The sequence below is a fragment of the Strix uralensis genome, chromosome 3, assembly GCF_047716275.1.
Source record: "Strix uralensis isolate ZFMK-TIS-50842 chromosome 3, bStrUra1, whole genome shotgun sequence".
Taxonomy (NCBI): domain Eukaryota; kingdom Metazoa; phylum Chordata; class Aves; order Strigiformes; family Strigidae; genus Strix; species Strix uralensis.
This window is the reverse complement of record NC_133974.1, coordinates 101,612,749-101,627,598: the sequence shown is the minus strand read 5'-3', so window position 1 is coordinate 101,627,598 and position 14,850 is coordinate 101,612,749. Positions and strand designations below refer to the sequence as shown.

Genomic DNA, 14,850 nt, shown 5'->3' with positions numbered 1-14,850 from the left:
TTTAATAGATGGCTTGGTAAGAAGAATTTCTTTGGTGGGAAGTTTTTTGCTTTTGGCATCTCTGCGATCTTGTTGCCACATGTCTCTGCTGTTGATGCATGGCTGATGCTGTTAACATTCACAAAAAGTTCCAAAAACAAAAGATTACCTGGACACCGAAGAAAAGGAAAGCATAAAGCAGTCTGGTACTTGCAGCTGCCAGCAAGATAGATTGGCTCACAGCTGGTGCCTGGTAAACCTATTAAAATCTTCCAGGGTGTCAAAATGTATGTAACAGGAGAATTCATCCCTCAGGCTCTGGGTGTGGAGGCAAGTTTGTGGCACACAATGGCACCAGTAAAATATCTCAGACTAATCATGTCACTGGGGTATGAACTCTTGCCTGAAAAAGTGGCCATCTACCAGAAAGTACATCTGATGTCTGCCCGTAGAGAACCAAAGAGTTCATGTCCTTTTTCTGGACTCGGAAGTGATGAGGAGGCTTGTCACAGGTTAAAGCTTTGGAGAAACATTTCCTATTGCTTGGACAAGAGTTGATATCAAATAACTCATATGCATCAACTCACAAGGTGAAACTGAAGCAGTGGATGACAGTTTGCAGAGAGGATCTCCCATGACACTGCAAGCTGGCAGACTGAGAAGCATTTATTTTACCTAAAGCAGTGATCTTGGGGACCTGCAAAAGCAACTATGTACCAGAAATGCAGATATTTATTTCAAATTTTCTTTTTTTTTTTTCCTTTGTGCAGTGGATTTTTATAATAGGAACCCGCAGAGTTTTCCTTGCTTTCCCGCTCCCTTCTCTCATGTGAAATAGTGTCTCTCTTCAGTAGGAAAAGTCCTAAGTAGCATCTCACATCAAATTCCATCTCATTTCACTAATGTAGTCAAAACACTTCAGGTTATATTTTTACCGTATCTCAACAATAGTTTCATTTCAATAACATGAAGTAATTTTGTTTTATAATGAAAGCATAAGATAGACTTGCATTTGTGGTTTTAGTCTTAACATATTTTAATGTGCAGAATTGTTCTAATAACTGGGGACATGTCTAATCAGTAAATGTTAAAGGAACAGAAAATAGAAGTGTTGATAGGAAAATCCTTATGGTAGAGGTAAGACATAGGCTCTTATCCACACTACTAAAACTAACCTGGCAAGCTTGCATGTGTGTCATTTTACTCATGGGAATAGTCCAATTGAAGTCTGCAGGCTGTATGCTCGCGTAACAAATAATGATACTCTTGAGGTCTTAATGGATTTTCCAGGTATTGGTTTTAGTGGCATCTGTTCTTTCTGCATTAAAATTATTTTTTCTGCATTTCTTCCCCATTTTTTCCTATCTTCTCCTCTGTCTTCTTTAGTATTTTCTTTTTCTTCTATTATACTTACTATTCTTGATGTTCTTCATGTATTTTCCTTTATTCAAAGAATATGGATCTAGAGAGCATTAATGAACTAAAGATCACTAACCAGCTAAACCAAATTTAAGTAAAGAGAAGTGAAGAAGAAGAAAGTTCAATTTTTTTTTTTTTTTCTAACTTCTGTAACTTAATTGTGTTCACTGGAGAAGATATTCAGAGCATTGTAGGGGAGTGTTTTTCAGTTGTGGTGATAAGTGTCCTCATACTTCTTCTGTATGCTTCTTATAGTTTTGGATGTGTTTTGTGCATTTGTGTGCTTTTTTTAGAACACTGTGGGCAAATTCTCCTGAGTGGTACTCTGCTGTTCTCCATGATGCTTCTCAAACTAAGAATTGCAACGTTGGAAGAGTTAAACGGTGCCGCTTTTTCAAATAAAAACTGCTTGTTGTTTATAGCGCTTGAGTAGCTCTTTCATCACTGTTTGCCAGAGTATATGAAATTATTTCAGATTACCATAGTTAAAATTTTATTTCTTCTGCTTGGATATACGTCATTTGGCCGTTGATTGAGGAAGTAGATGGTGTTCTGGGAAAGTATAGCAAAATTATAAGATGGTAGGGCAGGAGGAAGAAAAGGGCTGTGTGGTTTGAATAAGCAATTGGCTGTCCCACAGCAAAGAAGTCTTCAGTTTCCCTGGGTAGTAAGATTTTAAATGCCTGCCCAAAGAGCCAAGCGTCAGAGCAGGGGCATGGCTACCCTAGACTCTCCAGCTTTAAAGCTGAAAAAATAGTTTTATGTCTCTAGGAGGATTAGTTACAGTTAGAAGTGTGTGCATTGACAAGTTAAGTCACTAGCTATAAAAATTTTGTAGGAAATCTCTAAATAAATATTTAAATATTCTTAACATTGTAATTAGTTTATCTGCTTACTGGGAGAGATTCACTTGCATCTCAAGATGTTTATGCATTAGCTATACATTCTCAAACTGTTGCATATTAACTTGCCTCTATTCAGATAGTTGTCCCTTTAATAGGAGAAGACAAATAATAAAGGTTTAATAGCTAGTTGCCAGTTGAGATTTATGAAATTTGGCTTCAATTAAAAATAAATGTAAAAAGGATTGGGTTTTTTTTCAGCTATATATAATTATTGTAAGAATAATAAAGTTTGTCAAAACTTAATTTTGCCTTAAAATTGGATTATTAAACAAGATTAAGTATGACCCATAGCTAGTGAACCGAATTATTTTTTACTGATTTATATTGGTCATTATTTGAGAACTAGTATCTCGCCCTGAGCTGTAATGTTTGTTCATGTGATAGAAGACGAGAACATTTTTTCTGGTTAAAAATTCTGAATCAGAATTTGACTCTTACTGTGTAAGTGAAGTAGTTGAATAAAACAAAATGCTGAAGAAGAATTTCCCTACCCTTCATAATAGAGTACTCTTTTTGAAAAGAGTCTTAGTACTTCCAAGCTATTTCTTTGCCAGCATCTTCCATGAGCTGAAGGACTTGACATCCTTTGAAACTGTGGAAGCAGAGCAGTGACTGCGGTTAGTTGCTTTGGTACAATTTAACATCTTGAAGTAAGTTTAGGATTTGTCATAATTTCTAGTTTGTTTTTGATGTCTTTATTTTAGGAAGGAAGTGCAGATAAAATCATACGTTCTGCTACACTTAGAACTATTTCAGTCTGTTTTTCTGCGGCTCACCTGTGTGGGTTCTGTGATGACTAATAGTGTGGTTGAACACACACACTGCATGCTTCTTTAGTAAGAGTACTAAATTGGGTTTTTGTCCTTCAAGCCATCAGTTTTATTTGCACAAAACCCCTAGGCACGTAATAGATTTGAAAGATAGAAATCCGTGTAAAGTTTTGCTGAAAATGAAGTATTCTAAGGTTGCTGAAGGACTTGGATGTTGTATGCCTTCTTGTAACCCCCCCCCCAAAAAAAAAAAAAAGCAGGCTTAAAAAAACCTGGTACAAGTAAATAATTTTTTCTTTAATATGTAATTTGTTGAGTGTTTTGTTTTAAATCCACTTGAATGAAGTGTCCGGAGAAATTATTTTAATGTAGCTGCTGGTACTTACTTTAATTTGAAACTACCCAAAGAAGAGAAAGAAGGGTTTGTTTTTTCTTTAGAAGAAAGGCAGTTTACCTGTCAGTATCGCAGCAAATACAAAGATATTAAGCAAATCGTTGTTCCAGTTAACACAATTAATTACATAATAAACTATATTTTAACATAAAAAACTGTAACTTTTGGGTTTAGGAAGAAGTGAATTACTAACTGATCCTCAGCTCTAGTACCTTGTATGTATGTTTGGAAAGAAAAGCTCTCATGTTATCACAGGACACACATTTTCAAAACTTACCACTGTCTCTTACAGCTTGGCTGGTTTTTCCCCTAGCTAATCAAGGCTGATAAAGAGTTGAAAATAGATTCTTGGTTTATTGTGGTCTGTTTTTTCTAATCCTACTTATCTTTCATTCACACACTTGTATACTTGACAGATGTTAATGAAATACTTCTTTTGAACTCAACAGATATGTTGAAATTTATGGCAATTTATGAAAATTATCAGAACAGAGATGAATCCATTATCCATAAAAGACATTTTTTACCACTTTGATCTCTGACAATTTGGCTTTAATCCTGGTCACCATACACCGGCTTTCATTTTGCGTGAAGTTTATGTCTGGCTTTTGTTCCAAACTAACAGATAAAGCTGAGTGCTATTCAGTCTGAAAAATTTCAGACTGTTTATGCTAGTAGGTGACGTATGACATGATATTGGCAGAGATGTACAATCCGAGGGCTGGGAGAACTCAATTGTTTTAGTTTATTGATCTGGAATTTGTGTTCTCCTGTGCCGCTTCATTATTTCTGTGAAGCGAAGTTGCTTGACTGCTATGAAGGATTATCTCTGCAGTGAGGAAGGTTATAGCGTTATTAATTTTTGACATATTTTGACTGTAGAGGTGCCCTTATTAAGAGTCGTGAAGAGAGCTGCATGGTTTGGACTGGTGGGTCAGCTTCCCTGGGCTTCTGACCTGGCTGGGAAGATCCCTGTTGTGTATTTCTGACCCCGTGGGCAGCCAGGCTTCACTGCTCCACTGCCTGAGATGTGCACAGGGCTTAAACTTGCCCTTCCTTCTCACAGTGTAAAATTTGAATGCATTTTCTATTCATATAATAGTTTACTTGTTTTTTTGGTTTTGTTTTTTTTTTTTTTTTTCCCCTTTAAAAATAGGTATTCTGAATGTCATTTTTGAATAGCTAGTTAAAAAGGTATATAGAGAGAGTCTGGAGGGGGCTTGCTTCTTAGGGGTGTTGGGTTTGGGGTTTTTGTTTAGTTTCTTTTTCATTGTTTTTGTTGGTTTTTACATTTTATTGCGCACTGAGTGCGGCACACTCAACTGTGACTGACCAAGATTTTTTTCTGGCGTGTAAGAAAGCCTGATATATTTTTTGACACTTATAAAAAAAAAAAATCTTTCAATACAGTTTTTCATAGTTATTGATGTTTTGGTCTGTGTCCAAATGTTTCGGTCACTTTTTCAATAAGTGAATGATTGAAGAGATCAGGGATATGTGTAATTGTTAGTCATTTTACAAAAATTGTTCTTACTTCGATTCAAAAATCTTCATCTCAAACTTAATTTTACATGCCACTTGTTGAAATTAGGAAGTACTCTGCAGATCTACCATCAATATCCACTTTATTGAAAAGCAAATAACTCAAAAACTGCCATATGGATCCTTTTTTTTTAAAAAAAAATTATTATTATTATTGCATTCATCATTGCATGGAGTAGTGCACGTTCCTGTCATAAGTATACATTGATGTACAGTTTTATTCATAATCAGTTTTGTCCTTGGACGTAATCAGGAGCTAACACTTTTCTTACCTAGTAGGGGGAATTATTCTAGATGTTGTCAGTGAACAAAATAGCAATGTGTTCCTTGCTTGAGAAAACTGACCAGTTTGTTCCCCATTTTATTAAGTTTGTGTACGCTGTCTGTAGCACTGTTCTTTCAACTTTCCACAGAATGCTTTCCCCACCCTACTGAGAATTACCGCTATTGTGTCTCCTGATTCACGTTTCTGGAAAGCCGTGCTAGTGCTGGTTGGAGAGGCATCGATTTATTACAATGAGCAGACGGAGCTGTTAAGGTCATACGCAGTTCAAGAGTGAAGCATAGGCCTTGATATTATGCATCTCCACAAAGAAGATGATTTACTTTGTCACTGAAAATAAAAGAAGCTAATTTATAGGCTTCTAATACTAAAAGTTCTTTTTAAGGTCATACGCTTTTGTTCTTGCATCTAAGTACACAGGGGGGGTAAAAATCTCATAAGCTTTAGAGGTTTTGTACAGTATATTAACTTTTAAAATAAAATCTGTATTCCAAATGTGTATGTTGCAAATAAAATGATCTCTAAGAAGTACTGGTTGGAAGGAATCACACTAAGTTGGTTTATGCACAATTTGGGAAGAACAATGATCACTGCAGTGTTTCTGTATTTAAGTGTGTCTTTACTTTCTTCAGATTTCCTTTATTCTCATTTCTGCCTGGGATATGCTCCTTTTGGTTTTCCTGATCTGAATTTCAGATGTGGTCACATGCTGCTTGGTGCGTTTGAAGCAGTATATGGTTAGTGCAGGTCAGCCCATTTCTGCCATCTTCCAAGTAGTTCTGAAATCTAATATTCCCTTGATGGGTGTATCTCGTATGTAAAGTGCTTGTTTAAAATAAGAATTAATTTGCCTCTCGGCCTGCCTGATAGAACTGCTATGTGACAAATGGACCAAATGCTGGTATTGTTTAAATGATGCATCTGTGCGAGTTTACGCTCCGTGTGCTGAGCAGTTGATTCTGCCTCACTGCTTTTTTACTCCTTTCTTTTATCTTCAATGCGTGGCCTCATGCCTTATCTATCTCACACTATTCCAAGCCTGCCATGAACACAGACCTGTTATTTTCCTGTCAGTCGTGTCCTTCGTGCTTGTTGTTGAAGTCAGAGTGAGTGGACATCACGACCCATGAGATGCAGTAGCAACTTCTGTTTGTGAAATGGGGATGTGGCACAGACAGAGATGGGTGTCAAAAGTGACTGCTGATTTTTGGATGCTTACTGTGAGATTAGCCCAGGGATTTTCTCAGGGCATGTAATGCTTCAGAGGGGAAAAGCACAAGTTTAGCACTTGGGGCAAAGGAAGGGGCAAAACTCATTTTCTGAGTAAGACCTTAGAAATAAGACAGGCATGCAAAAAAGGAGGCACACACACAACTAGTGGGAAAGGGTGAAATGTCAGGTTCGAGTAAAATGCCTTGTATTTCACTGACGGTCTGTGGCAGAGGCAGGTCTGGGAGCCAAGTGCCAGGCTAGCATTCAGCTCTTTAAATAGAAGAGCCTTCACTCCTCCGTCTTCCTTGCAATCCCCTCCCACATTCACTGCATAGTTTCAAACTTCTGCAATGAGTGAAGTGGGCATCTGACAGACAACAGCCTTCTTCACATATACAGTCTTGATTCATCCCCAGAGGGAGTCTGTAATGTTTGCTGGATGTAGCAGATGTTCTGTGGAGTGAAATATATCAGAAACTTAATAACTATGCCATAGTGTGTATAATCAAAGGTCGATACCTTTTTAAGATGGAAGGGGCAGCTGAAAACAAGCTGAAAAACTTCATTTTTGAATCATTAGAATCACAACCCTTAAATAACTTAATTTTTTCCATATAGAGAGGGCTTCTGTCTGCAACTTCTTTGAACTTTAGTAAAAACCAAACCAACTGAAAGCAACAAACCTTGTGTTATCTGAGCTGTGATGGTTTTGAACAACAGAGTTGAAATAATCAGATTGTCTGTCCAACAGCTGTTGGAGCTAACCAGCTTCCAAAGGCTAGCTGTAATCTATAATTCTCCCCGTGGATCACAACTGGAAGAAGATGTGGCTGAATTAATGTATTTGCTGGCAGCATGGCAGTAGTTGACCACTGTCAGAGCATATTCTTGCTTGTCTTAGTGTCCCAGGTCTCCTATCTCTAGCTTCCTAGATTAAAGGCTGTCATGAATGTCTGTCACTGGATATAGGCTAGATGGTTGTCCTGAATGCTGGGGCTGGTGCCCTGTGACACCAGGTCCACATCTGAGAGCTTTTGCTTTTTCAGATGGATCTTTGGATACAGCTGTAAAACCTCATGTTCTTCAATATTACTTTTTTTCTAGGTCAACCAAGCCTCCGAGAAGCTATCTCAATGTCCTGTATAACTAACGGGAGTACAGGAAGCAGGAAAACAAGCCATGGTTCCTCTGTTTCTGTTGCCAGAAAAGAAACTCTTTCATCTGCTGCAAAAAGGTACCGACTTGTTATTAAAATTGAAATTACTATTTTTTAAAAAACAAACAAATAGAGCAAGAGCTTGATTTTTACCTCTGCATGACCCTCAGCAGAGCTTCCTGAAGTCTAGTAGGCACAAATAAACTTTGGAGATGTACCATGTTGTTGGGCTGCTTGCAGCAGGGTTCTAAAAAGAATTCATAAATAGAGAGTATTTCTATAGTGTATAGTGTCCAAAATGCATTCTCACTAAGGGACAGAATGGGCAAATGTATTTCCAATACAAATGGAAAATTTTTCCTTCTGGTATTCATCTGCATCTTTATTTTTTTTCAAGGAAATTAAAGGACAAAACTGCCTCCATTGTCTGGAGGTTAATAGTAGGCAATAGCAAAATAGCTATGAAACAATAGTGAATTGTGTAAGATAAGTGTTTACATTTTAATGTAGAAAATCTTAACCCAAAATATGGCTACTTAGTCTTTATGAAGAATGTCTGTATCAGATCTCAAATGCGTAGAAATAACACTGCATGAGTATTTGTAAGTCAGATGAGCTTAGCACCAAACAATAGCTTTTCCCCCCATGTAATGTTTTCAGCTGCATACAGTAAACAAAGTGTTTGTATAACTACTTTCTTCTATGGGTCTGTTAGATAGTGATTACATGGCTTCTTTAATTGGTAGGTTTTGCACCTATTTCTGTTTGTTGGGAAGAACAGGCTGCCTGACACAGCCCCAGGACAGAGAATACTCTAATATATAACTGTGGTAAATTATGTGAACAAATTCTTGGCCTCTGTAGAGTACTCTGGTAACTCCAGTGGCTGGTTTATCTTCTAGTGTGGATGTAATACTGTGCTATACAACAAGACAGGGAAATTATATACTTCAGGGAATAAAAATGCTGTATGCAAATATAAACTGTACGAGAACAAACCAGAAGAAGTTTTAGCGCCCTTTGGAATTTGGAAAGCAAGGGTAATGCCCTGCTCTTTGCTCTTCTCCATTGCGTAGAGTTGCATATCTTTCTTTTTATTGAATCCTTATGTTTACTTTTTAACAATAAATCAGAAAGTGATCACTGTATGTCTCTGTCTGCTAGTGTGACAGGCACTGGGACAAAAGACATTCCTGCAGGAAGGTATTGCTTAGCATTTTTCCATTAATCTTATCCCTGTGACTCTTGGCACTTTGACGAGAGCCAGTCCAGTTCCCGTGGTGTTAGGCTCGCATTTGCACTGAATCACCTTCTTGATTCATTGGCTGCTCAACACTTGACTACAGAAGAAGAGCAGAGTAGAGTGGCCGGCATCCCTTTCATCTGAGTTAAGGTCTTTAAAAGGAGACCTGGATAGGCCAAAAGAGGAAAGCCTTAATATGCAGAGGGCAGCTCTCCCCAGGCACCCAAATAACTGTCCAGGGGAGGTTTGGTGCTTCCCATGCATCTGAAGATATGTAACTCCCTTCTTCAAGGCTTGTTTTAGGAAGGCTTAAGTCCCCTCTTTAGTTACCTTTTCAGCAGTTCCTTTCACTCTCCTGTCTTTATACACTCCCATGAAATTGTTTGGTATTTGGAAGAAAATAGACTTTCCCTTTTGTATAATTACCAGTTCAAAAAAGGTGGAAGAAAATGTCAGATCTTGGGCTTTGTAGTTGTCATTTTTTAACAACAGGAAAACTGTTCAGTGCCAAATAGCATTCCTAGGAGGCAACATATGTAGGAGACATTTCCCTAAAGTTAGGGTAAACGTGTCTATTTCTGACATTCTTGTCACTGTTGAAAAGGAGGGAGGCCAAAGGAGAGTATCGACTGGTCATGGGATGCTTCACACCAACCTGTCTGGGCTTTTCTTCAGGCCAGAGGTTGAACTGGTGCAGTAGGTGGACATGGTCATCTGCTGATGTAGAATTACACTTAAGTTACCAAACAGCCCCCATAACCTGCCTATAGTTTTTCATGTTCTAAATATATGTAGCCACACATCTAGCCACAAATAACAGAAGGCCTACTTGTGTGCAAACTGTGATTGTCGTTGAAGTTTAGTGTCTGTATTTTGTGCAGTCTTAATGTTGTACATTTCTGGGGCTTTGGCCTCTATAGACCTGCCATCTTTGAGAATTTCTTCTGTTTTATTTCCTGGACTGTTCAATCCTTGTTCTACCAACTTGAACACTGAGATCATGGAGATGATCTGATGACTCGATAGCTGCACAGCAGCAGCATGTCTCATTTCAACAAAGGTATGTTAAAATATCAGCTGTTGCTAAAACCAGAGCCCAGGCATACACCATGAACAACAGGTAGATGATGTCCCATCGACAGAGACGAAATCACGTACATGTTGGGAAAATTTCATCCCTATAGTCTAGAACTGACTTGGGATAGAGGTGTCAAAACACTTTAGAGCAAAAACCATGCTGCATACCTTGTATTATCACTAGAGTTGGAAACAGGTTTGTACTGCATTCTACAGGTGACTTTCACAAAGACCTGCTTGATCATTTTCCTTAGGACTAAACATTCTTCTGAAAATGGCTTCTGGTAAGAGTAGTCTTCATGTTTCAGAGTGGCCACCCTTCACAGTAGCTGCCAATGTGTTGTGGTCCAAAGGATGAAACATTGCGTTAAGTGAAATTAGAGTATCTGCAAAATTAGGACAGCTAATAATACTCACGTGTAGATCAAAAAAATGCCTCATCGAATTGGGATTTGGAAAGAATTTTTGGATGCTTTAAATGATTGTTTCCCAGAACAACTAGAAACCCACAAGAAAAGGTGCTGTTCTTGATTTGGTTTCAGCTGTTGCACAAGATCTAGTTCAAGAGGTATTAGTGGGAGAGCTGCTCTGTAATAGCAGTCATAATACAATTAAGTGGAAGATTTCAGCAGGAGAGAGCAAACAAATTCAGCACAAAAAATATTCAATAGCAAGGCTGCCACATACCTACATAATTTACTTTCACATTAAAATGGCAATCAAAAAACAAGCCCACTTGCAACCTGGTGGTAGATGAAAACACTGTGTTGGAACCCAAGGTATACCTTGTGCCGCAGCTCGGAGAAACCAGAGTGGTCCAGTGACTCTCGTGGCCCAACAGAGAAGTTAAGGAGTGAACCTAATGGCAGAGGTGTGAAACATAGTCCACAGCTGACAAGCTCAGTGAAGCCATTGAAGAGATTCCCACACTGAACCAGTGGTTTCTAGGAGATGGATCAGATGAGCTAAATGAATTTAGGTAAGAACATAGAAAATACGAGACCAAATTGCTAAGTTAGATGATATGCTGCTGTCAGCAGGTGGCATTCACCTGAGCGTGCTAGAGGAACACAGAGGGGAGTTGCAGGATTGCTGGTGTGTCATTGTAAACAGGATATTACAAAAAATATGGGGAAAGGGACTGCAGGTCCTCACTGATGAGCTCTTTTATGCCACCATCAGGGACAGAACATGGTAACCAGGTGAGCCATTGTTCTGACCAAGTAGGACCATTCTTTGTAGGCTTGCAAGCTGGAGTTATGGAAGTCACTATGTTTGTGTATTCTCTCTCCTCCTGCATCCCTCTGCTCTTTTACTATTATTAGACTGTATTTTGAAATCCCCAAGTAGAGTGAAAGTGCAAAAAAAAAAAAGAGGTCTCTCCTAGTGGATGTACTTTGTTGTGAGAAATCCTGTATTTATGGACGAATTAATGCAGAGGTCTATGAGTGTACCTGTTGGATTAGAAGTAGCGACACTCTTCTCTAGTGACTAGAGATTCCAATAATTTATTTAGCTACACTGCATTTCTTGCCACAGACTGTGAAAAGATTAAGATTGCCTAGTGTGCTTTTGCATCTGGCAATGCAAGCTAAGTCTTCTGATTAAAAAAATAGTAAATTTTATGCTTCTAGCTAATCAAGGACTTCTGGCTATAACTTATTAACCAAACCCTCACAGTTCTTCAAGCTTTCTTCTCTATGATAACGTGCCGTCAAGAAATGTGAAAGCTCTTTCTGTTCTGTTTCCATCTGTTTTTCTGTAAGGAAAATGTAACTTTGATGGATTATATTGACATTTTTAACTAGTTAATACGGTTTACAGAAGAAATCCTGAGTGATCCTTATAAACATATTTTGGGGTTTATATTATTTTTCATGTTTTGACCTGTTCTTCAGTTCTTCTTTGGAAGCATTTAGAAAAGTTGAGGGACTTGTCTTGGTGGTAGGTGATATACTTTAATGGAAATAAATGAAACAAAAAGAGGGTCCTATGAATGTTATATTAAAATTAGGGGCCCATTTTTATTCATTTATTTTGAATATCGTCTTACTGTTTTTTATTGTTTCACGGGGAAACGTAAATGGTAACACAAATAATTAAGATTATACAAGGGTTGGGGGGGATTGGTGTGAGGGAATAGAAATCTGGATTTTCCCCTTCAGAAAGATACTATTTCTTTTTTACTTTGTAGGTTACTTTAAACCTAAGAGAAAAATCTTCCTTTTTCTTTTTTAGCCAGTGTTTGTATCTTGCTTTGTTCACTGAGAAATTTATCTTGGAAGATTTTTTTTTTTAATCTTAAAAAAAAAATAAAAATGGACTGTACTACAGAATACTCTTCTCTTTCAGATCCTGCCATTGTTTCTGTGATTCAGTATATTGCCAAGCATGCTATTTTATAGAAGAGCCTTTTAATTAGTCTTTCTGTTTACTTAGCAGACCTTTGGTTAGGTTGTTAGTGACATGTATTTAAAGCTATTTCAAATGTTAACCTAATAAATACAGCACTATGAAAACAAAGATGTATTCTCAGCTGTCATTTACTGAAGGCATTAAAGAAGTGGCAAGACAGTCTGATGTTACTCAGCTACAGTTCAAAACAGCAATGAGTTTTCAGGAATGATTTCCTTTGAACTCTGGTGCCCCCAGGGAGAGCCTAGGGACCAGCAACAGCATTTCACTCTTGGTGACAGCGCAAAGATGAGCAGTATCACACATATGCAGAAATACAGAGAGACAGGTATAGTTTTGTGGCAGGCTCAAGCTATTTTGAGATAGTGCAAGTCGCACTCCTGCCTTTCGCTTGCACTGAGCCTTGGCTGGCAGCGTGGTGAGGTAGTCAGGGAGCTGCACCAGACAACGGTTTTTTTTGCTCTGAGGGATGGCAGACTCGTGGTGCATCAACTTGTGTCAGCTTTGAATGCTGTAGAAGCTCCCGCAGGTGTAAGACATACTGAAATCAGTCGTATTCATTTTAAAATCAGAGTAAACTTAGTACAACTGCACAGTAAAAATAAGTACATAATCTTCCATGCCCCCCTCACCTTTTTTGTTTTTGGAGCTTGTGACTACATCTTATTTCAGCAACGTGCTAACCTGAAAAGAGTGAGTAAATGATCAATGTTCTTTCAGTGTTTATATATAGTAAATTGTTACATGCTTCTCCCATCTTTTCACAGAGGGCATTTTCTCCCATCTTTTTAATTTATTTGCTTGTTCTTTTTTGTTTTTCCCCCTATGTTATACTTTATTTTACAGCAGTACAGAAAAAAAGAAGGAAAAACCTCCAGGACAGAAAGAAAAAAAAGAGGAATCTCATTCTAATGATCAAAGTCCACAAACTCAAGCATCACCTTCTCCCCAGCCCTCCTCACAGACTCTCCAAACACACAGGCAAACTCAAGAAAGCAAGAGTTCTGCTCCAGCTAAAAGGTTTTCACAGTACCACACTACAGAACTGGAAAATTATTGTAATGATAATGAGTTCATATTTGACAAGTCATCACATGAAATAGTTTCAATCTCATGATCAAGTTAATAATGTTTGATATTTTTTGTGCTACAGAAGATGCATTCAACATGCATTGAAACAGAGCAAATATGTAAAAGTGCAATTTTTCTTGGAGTAAATTTTTAAGATTACAAAGGGTGTTTTTTTGTTGTCTGTGATTGAAATCCTGATATGGTAGATCACTTATAATCAGTCATTATTCCAAAATATATGATGACTGACTTGATCCTTCTCAAAATATGCTTCACAGGTAGCTGAGTTGTGGAGTGTATTTTGCACATGGCCATTTACTATATCTTGTAACAGCATTTTTTAAATACTAGTATGATTGCAACTCTTCCTTCAGGAGTTTTTCTTCTCAAATTATTGTAAAGTGACTGCAGTTCAGATCTCTTTTACGGCCCTTCCCTTTTGAATTCCTTCTAGGTTTCAGGGTTGTTCGCTTCATTTTTATTTTGATTCTTTACATGAGTGAGGTTCTGTTTTTACACCCAAATCACAGAACTGCTTGACTTGAGTGAATGTAGAAGTTTATTTAGGATTGCCTCGAAGTTCCCACTCATTTCAGTGGGAATTAGACACAGAAAAAAATGGTACTTTTTTTTTTTTAATGGATTTTTAAAGTCAAGGAAATGGATTTTAAGATTTGGGTGATTATATCTGACTTTCAAAACTATGCAGATCACTCAGTGTGGTTTCTTTTTTCTTTTTTTTGGTTCATCGTCACCTTACTGTTTTGGAAGGTGTGAAATTTTCTTTTATTGTTTAACATTTAGGAGACTGAAACAAGCTCTTAAATAAATGAAATTTATTCTCCTGTAATTTACTGTAGTTCACAGGATATGTTGTCTTGCATTGCTTGAATTCACAGCTCTAATAAATATTTGAACTTTCACTTGACTGATGCATGTTATAACACTCCATAGAGGCTCTGTCTCCATGTCTTGCACAAACTCTTAAGTTGTCTGAAGCTGAACTTGCGGCCTGTTCTCCTGCCTGGTATCTCACTGTAAAGATGTTTGTCTGAAGTCTCGCTTACTAATCTTTTGCAGTGTGGGGAAAAAAATTAAATGCCTTTTTTTGTCTCCTAATGGTTTAACTTGATTTGATTAACTTGTTTGTCACAGGACCTTTCAGCCTCTTGAGGTGCTGTGGAAGGAGCTTGCCATTTCTAAGGTTGCAGTTCAGGACTTACTCCTGCAAAAAGCATTTCTGACAGGATGAAGTATGATATTGTTAGCAGGACATATGCAGACTCTAAATCAGATGATTGAGGAATAATTTGGACTAGATCACTTTTAGACATGTTTTCCATGATTAAGATGCGTGTGAAATTAACAAACTAGTGACTGCAAA

The 14,850-nt window shown here is 37.7% G+C and overlaps 1 protein-coding gene across 6 annotated transcripts in view; it reads left to right on the top strand.

Moving 5' to 3' along the window:
- EML4 (EMAP like 4) overlaps positions 1 to 14,850 on the top strand; it is a 165,287-nt gene that overhangs the window by 94,136 nt on the left and 56,301 nt on the right. For 4 of the 6 annotated variants that reach the window (XM_074863605.1, XM_074863604.1, XM_074863602.1 and 1 more), the window contains exons 3-4: positions 7,609 to 7,738; positions 13,242 to 13,415. In XM_074863605.1, the coding sequence (XP_074719706.1) occupies positions 7,609 to 7,738; positions 13,242 to 13,415 (304 nt within the window). The remainder of the gene's footprint in view (positions 1 to 7,608; positions 7,739 to 13,241; positions 13,416 to 14,850) is intronic. The other 2 variants (XM_074863608.1, XM_074863606.1) reach the window with 1 other exon arrangement.